The sequence below is a fragment of the Alosa sapidissima genome, chromosome 23, assembly GCF_018492685.1.
Source record: "Alosa sapidissima isolate fAloSap1 chromosome 23, fAloSap1.pri, whole genome shotgun sequence".
NCBI lineage: Eukaryota > Metazoa > Chordata > Actinopteri > Clupeiformes > Clupeidae > Alosa > Alosa sapidissima.
The window spans coordinates 18,260,578-18,268,077 of record NC_055979.1 but is presented as its reverse complement, the minus strand read 5'-3'; the positions used below and the strand labels follow the sequence as shown (position 1 = coordinate 18,268,077).

At 41.2% G+C, this 7,500-nt stretch overlaps 1 protein-coding gene across 1 annotated transcript in view; it reads left to right on the top strand.

The window, feature by feature from the left end:
* Positions 1-7,500, top strand: part of grip1 (glutamate receptor interacting protein 1) — a 211,007-nt gene that overhangs the window by 150,320 nt on the left and 53,187 nt on the right. The window contains 1 exon segment of the mRNA XM_042080983.1: positions 3,320-3,506. Within this exon segment, the coding sequence (XP_041936917.1) occupies positions 3,320-3,506 (187 nt within the window).

Sequence of the window (7,500 nt, the reverse complement as noted above, 5' to 3'; positions counted from 1 at the left end):
TGATAAACATCACAAAAGTCATAGTGAGGGGCATTAAAGTGATGACTTACGTTAACTCAAAGACGCACACAAAGCAGGACACACTGGAGTGCTGGGTTGAGATGAACAAAAGAGTGAACTGAGGGCGAGCAAACAATTTATCCTGGTCTGAGCCCCTGCTCCGGAGCTACAGGGTTTCCCAGCAGGTAAACTGGGTGTGGTTAGGTTAGATCCTGCAATTTCTCCACAGCACTTTCACCACAAGCCCTCCTTACACTGACAGACTTTGGAAAGATTTGCAAAGATTTGGAAAAGATTTTTGAAAGACTACAGTCTCAGACCCTCACACATCTAAAGACAAGTAGTAGAGTTTTAAGTCACAGACTATGATTTTGCAATGACTAGGGATCTTGCAGGGTCACTATTTACAAGACTGCAACACGATTCCTTTAAATTATTACCCATCGTGCAATAGATAAACAGGAACTGAAAATTATAGCCTACTAAACTCAAAGTCATATTTTCGTGTTTCTGCAGCATTGTTTCATGCGTGACATCCTTAACCGATACAGAGTTGTTCTGTCAAGTGGAACAACACACTTGCCGACTAAATATGTATAAGAAATGACAAATATTATAAGAATAACAAATAATTATAGGCTACAGCTGTGTCGGAGTCAATAAGAAAAACAGCCTATAATTATACAGTTACACTACAAGTCCATATTGACAAGTAGCTGTAATGTAATAGTGTGTTAACCTCCACAACCCAACAGCATTCTATTGTAGTATGCTAACATCCACAACCCAACAGTATTCTAACACTAATGCTTCAAGTGGGATTTGAACTCTCAACCTAAGGATCACCGGTACAAGGCATTATCTCACTGAGCCACTGTCAATCCTACATGTTGGCCAGTCACATTCACATGGTGAAAATGTGTATTGGTAAACACACAACAAGAAAAACTCCAAGCATACATTTGACAATAAAATGAAGGGCTTTCCTAAAAGAGTACACCTGAAAACGTTTTGAAATTCTGGGGCAATAAGACATTTGTAGAGAAGAATACTAATGGATGAAATATAAATATGATAGACTTTATGATGAAGGAAAAATAGTAAACAAAGAAGTTCCCCTGAATGTCATAGAGTGTCTCGGCATTGTGATTCTTGACAACTGATGAGTGTGAATGTTGATTGGCTGATGTCATTCAGGTGCTGTTCAATGGTGTGAATCTTCAATAACCAATAGCATGTGCAGCTTGATCCTGAAGTTCTAATGGGGATTCGAACACTCAACCTAAGAAACACCAGTACAAGGCATTATCCCACTGAGCCACTAACAATCATACACATTGGGCAGTCACATTCACATGTGAAAATGTGTGTTGGTAAACACACAAGAAAAACTCCAAGCATACATTTGACAATAAAATGAAGGGCTTTCCTAAAAGAGTACACCTGAAATCTTTTTGAAATTCTGGGGCAATTAGACATTTGTAGAGAAGAACACTAATGGATGAAATATAAATATGATAGACTTAATGATGAAGGAAAAATAGTGAACAAAGAAGTTCCCCTAAATGTCAGAGTGTCTCGGCATTCTGATTCTTGGCAACTAATGACTGTGTATGTTGATTGCCTGATTTCATTCAGGTGCTGTTCAATGGTGTGAATCTTCAATAACCAATAGTATTCGAGCTAGAGCCTAAAGCACTACCAGGGATTCGAACTCTCAACCTAACAAACATCAGCACTAGGCATTATCCCACTGAGCCACTGACAATCCTACATATTTGGCAGTCACATTCACATGGTGAAAAGGTGTGTTGGCAAACACACAACATCAAGAAAATTCCTAGCATACATTTGACAATAGAATTAAGGGCTTTATAAAAAAGAGTACAGATCTGAAAATGTGCACTGTTAATGGTATCCACATAATGATGGTTGTATGGTTGTTCACCAAGGAAAAAAAATTACTCATATAGGAATATAGGTGATATAGGAGAAATGGGCTGAGTGGTCGAACTTTATTGGTCTATATCTCTGAAATGGAAAGACATATCCAAATTATTTTGATAACTTTTGTGAGGCTTTGTCTAAACATTGTCTGTGAGAATTTTGGTGAAGATTTGATAATTTTTGAAGTATGTGAAACTTTTTATGATGTTTGGCTTTTCTCTGAAATTGTGGCAAAAGTAAACATTTTTAGAGCTTAAGACCAGGGTGAAAAAGATGAATCTGAATGTAGAGATTAATATCATGAAAGAATTTTGAGTCTAGGTCAATCTGGTAAGGAGAAATAAGCATTTTTGACAAGAGCGCCACCTTTGGGTGCAGTACCCCAAATTTTGGGTTATGGGTAGTGGGGGGTACTGGTAACAATACTTGAAAATGTTTAGTTTCTAGGACTTACGGTTTATAGGAATATAGGTGATCTAGGAAAAATGGCCTAAGTGGTCTAACTTTATTAGCCTATATCTCTGAAATGGAACAAAATATCAAAATTCTGATCCATAACTTTTGTGAGGCTTGGTCTAAACATTGTCTGTGAGAATTTTGGTGAAGATTTGATTATTTTTGAAGAGTGTGAAACTTTTTATAATGTTTGGCTTTTCCATGAAATTGTGTCAAAAATAAACATTTTTAGACCATAAGACCAGGGCCAAAAAGATGCATCCGAGTTTAGAGATTAATATTATGAAAGAATTTTGAGTCTAGGTCAATCTGGTAAGGAGAAATTAGCATAATTAACTTTTTTTTCCAACAGCGCCACCTTTGGGTGCAGTACCCCAAATTTTGGGTTATGGGCAGAGGGGGGTACTGGTAACCATACCTGAAAATTTGAAGAGTTTTGGAGTTACGGTTTAGGCAGCAGTATGACTTTTACAGAATTTTGGCCAAAAATGAACGGTACAGAAACAATAGGGGTCCTGCAGCTACGCTGCTCGGACCCCTAATAAATATTAAAAGTGACTCCGTTTCCTGTCGGTTAGTGACTGGGGCAAGACTTCGTCTTTTCAGCCTGAAGTCGGTTTCATCACTCGCCCTGGATGGGAGCTGCCAGTTCCAGAACACATCCGTTAGTTATGGTCTGGCTCTGCGGTAGCTGTGGTTGGTGCATGGGGGTTGAAAGAAAATCAGGTCTGGAGGTTTGGAGGGTGTGTTTAGAAAGTTCAGACTGAATGTAGAGGTAGAGGTGCAGGTACAGTAGGTGTACCACACACACACACACAGGGCCAGAAGCACACCTGTGTACTGTCTTCTGTCCTGTTGTTGTCTATCCCAGTATACTGACTCTACAGTCTGTCCTCTGTCCCTTGGCTCTCTGTAGTGTCCTTGGCTTCGTCCACCCTGGGTCTGGCTGGACAGGTGGTCCACACCGAGACCACGGAGGTCACGCTTGTCAGCGACTCAATCATGGGCTTCGGAATCCAGCTGCAGGGCGGAGTCTTCGCCACGGAAACCCTGACCTCACCACCGCTCATCGCATACATCGACCCCGACAGCCCCGCCGAGAGGTCAGTCTACTGCCCGCCTCATTCACCAGGACACACAAACAGGAGCAACAGATGTCAAGGAAGGGCAGTTTTTGAAAACACTCTGGACTTTTGAGACTAACCAGTAAACTTTATGCTCAGTTCTGGCGGTCAGTAGTTGAGCTGTTGAAGAAGCGGCATATGAGTAATGGTTAGACAGAGAGAGGGGCTTTTGGGGGGGTTGTTTTGGGTAGTCTAAAGTAGGGGTGTGCATGGATGATCAAATATCCTGATAAAGTGGGTGTTTTGGGTAGAATAAAGCAGTGTGTGTGGATGATATTCAGGTAGCTGTTTTATCATATCGGTACTTAAGTATAGTCTTAATATAATGTGAGTGTGTGTCTGAGTGATTGAGTGAGTGACTGAGTGACTGAGTGAGTAAGTGAGTACGTGTGTAAATAACAGTTTAATTTAATGTAATGTATGTCCGTGAAGGTTTTTATAGTCAGTTTTTTGTCTGAATATAATCTTTTGAAGTGAAATCAAAACATTTAAAACATCTTTTCAAGATGGCGTTTCTTTAGGCCATTTTATGTAAGTGCTGTGATACAATGTTCATTAACATTCCTGCACACATGTAATCAAAGGGAATGTTAAAAGACCACAGTGCAAATCAATCCGGTCCTCTGGTATTGTTTTCCCAAGAGGAGACACATACAGACTGAATAAACACACACTCCAAAATAGAGCCTTGATGTACTCCAACAGTTATGTCAGTCTTGGCAGAGGAACAATTCCCAATGGGTGCGTAGAATTGTCAGGCAAGAGAATGTGATTAATAAAGGACTGTGGCAGAGAGAGACTAACATATCTGTCCTCTGGTGATGAGGATGTCATGGTCGACAGTACCAAAGGCAGAGCGAAGATCCAAAAGAACTGTCACAGAACAGAGGCCTGACTGCCAACTTTGTTCCCGAGATCACGCACACATGTTTTTTTTTTGTTGTTGTTTTTTTTCATGAGCACATTCGGCAGTGCTGTGATATCAACAAAAGCCAAACTGGAATTTTTCAGTGGGGGAAAACTGTAACAGTGCACAAAATGGATATGAAGATGACTGTTGGAGGATCTGGGTTGTGTCTTCATGAGGGGAGAGATTACAGTAGAGCTACAAGTACTGTAACTGCCTCAATACTGGTCAATTAGGAAAAAGTTTCAGTCTTAGACACAAAATTGCCAAACAGTGTGGTGTCACATTTATAATAATAAGTTTGGGATAATCAGTCAGTCAAGTGAATTAACATATCCCCAATACATTGCATGAAGTTCCCAGAAACTTCATATGTGAGGTATCATTACTTACGCAAAAGTTATTTGATTTAAATGTACTTGTGTTCGGAGGCAAATGTTATTCCATCTGTGTCAGGAGGGCCTGTTTATTTTCACTGGGATGATGAGTCATGCATTGAAGCTCAGTCCAAGAGCTTGTGGCAAGACAGAGAGTGTTTACAGAGATCCCCAGGATGTGTGTGTGTGTGTGTGTGTGTGTGTGTGTGTGTGTGTGTGTGTGTGTGTGTGTTGTACGACTCCTGTAGATGAATGATTTCAGATATTTAACAGTGTCAGTTATCTTACATTGCTTATCCTTGGGGACAGGCATTTTTTCCTTCCAGGGCATCTGACACACACAAACACATACTGTATGATTCAGATATGGTATCTGTAGGGCAAATCTCTCCTGTTGCGGTGTCTGAACATTTAATCTATAATCTTAATAATCTGATTATATCCCCCACACACCCCTCCGCACCCCGACACCCTCCCTCGTCTCTCCCTCTGTGATCGCTGCACTCATCCCTCTGTTTACCTCAGTTACCACACACACTCATCTTTGTTCCTGTTTTCATGCTGAAAAGGGAGGATGATTTGAACACAGTTATTCCGCTCTATTAAAATGAAGGTGTGTGTGTGTGTGTGTGTGTGTGTGTGTGTGTGTGTGTGTGTGTGTGTGTGTGTCTGTGTGTGAGAGAGAGCGTATGTTTGTGCAAGTGTGTTTTTATGTCTGTGAGTGTTGTCTGTGTGTATGTGTTTGCAAAGATTAGCCATCCAACATGATAGGCGTTAGACTATGTTGGCTGTAATTGCTTTCTCTGATACCGTCTTGGCATGTCTCCCAGTGAAGTAATTGTGTGTAATGGCTATGTGATTTATAACCAGTCTGCTCTCAGGGTAATTATGGGATGGCACAACAAGTCAAGGCTATAAGTCCAGTCATAGATGGCACCCACCTCTTACTCAGATCTGCAGTCTGATAGTATATAGATCTGCAGTCTGATGTTATATAGATATTCAGTCTGATAGTAGTTCTTCAGTCTGATATTATATAGATCTTCAATCTGATAGTGTATAGTTCTTCAGTCTGATATTATATAGATCTTCAGTCTGATAGTATATTGATCTGCAGTCTGATATTATATAGATCTTCAGTTGGAAATGCACTGAAATGTTAGCAGGTCTTGTTGTTATGTCTTGTTGTTGGTATGTCTTGTTGTTGTTAGATAGATAGATAGATAGATAGATAGATAGATACATAGATAGATAGATAGATAGATAGATACTTTATTGATCCCCAGGGGAAATTCAAGAGTTATGTCTTGTTGTTGGAATGTCTTGTTGTTGGTATGTCTTGTTGTTGGTATGTCTTGTTGTTGGTATGTCGTCTTGTTGATATGTCTTGTTGTTGGTATGTCTTGTTGGTATGTCTTTGTTGGTATATATTTTTGTTGGTAGTAGGTCTTATTTTTGGTATGTCTTGTTGTTGGTATATGTAGTATATAAGTATATATATACTATATATACCAACAACACCTACCTATATATACCTACAATACCTACCTATTTTTGGTATGTCTTGTTGTTGGTATGTCTTGTTGTTGGTATTGGTATGTCTTTTTGTTGGTACTGTCTTTTTGTTGGTGTGTCTTGTTGGTATGTCTTGTGGTTGCCATGTCTTGATGCTGTGCCCATGTTCACCACTGTTTTCCGCTGACCAAGTGATACCAGTCAGATTGAAATCTGCCCCGTCCTTGTAATGTTTGTTGTGCTCAGGCCGTCTTGCAGACAGATGAGTTTGTGAATGGGCTTCATCCCTGATGAGCTTTCTGTTATATGCAGCACCAGTGCTGCACCAATGCAAACAAGTACAGACGGGTTTTAATCCAAGGTCTCTGTGGGTGTGTGTGTGCGTGTGTGTGCGTGTGTGTGCGTGTGTGTGCGTGTGTGTGTGCGTGTGTGTGCGTGTGTGTGCGTGTGTGTACAGACGTGTTTTAGTCCAAGGTGTGTGTGTGTGTGTGTGTACAGACGTGTTTTAGTCCAAGGTGTGTGTGTGTGTGTGTGTGTGTGTGTGTGTGTGTGTGTGTGTGTGTGTGTGTGTGTGTGTGTGTGTGTGTACAGACGTGTTTTAGTCCAAGGTGAGTGTGTGTGTGTGTACAGACGTGTTTTAGTCCAAGGTCTGTGTGTGTGAGTGGGAGAAAGAGAGCTGCAGAATGCTAATACTATTTTTATTAGAACGTTTCCCTGTGTCCATCTATCTGTGTGTGAATGTGCATTATTGCATGTTTGTTTGCATTTTTATGTTTGTGCGTCTGTGTTTGTGTGTGTGTGTCTGTGTGTGTGTGTGTGTGTGAGAGAGAGAGAGAGAGAGAGAGAGAGAGAGAGAGAGAGAGAGACAGACAGGATATAAATGAGCTGGAGACATGTCTGCTCCTCGTCGGTGCCCTCCGAGGGTTGCCCTCTGATGCCAGCTGGGTGAGCTCAAACAACTGGCACCTGGGCACCAGACGCGTGTCAAACCCTCCACCATGCCGCAGGCAGCACCCTGCCCTGTGCCCACTCACAGCAGCCAGCCTGTGTGTTTGTGTGTGTGTGTGAGAGAGAGTGAGTGAGTGTGTGTCTGTGCTTGAGTGAGTGTGTGTGTGTAAGAGAGAGAGAGAGAGAGAAGGGGAGGGAGGGAGATGTTCTGTATGTGTATGTGAAT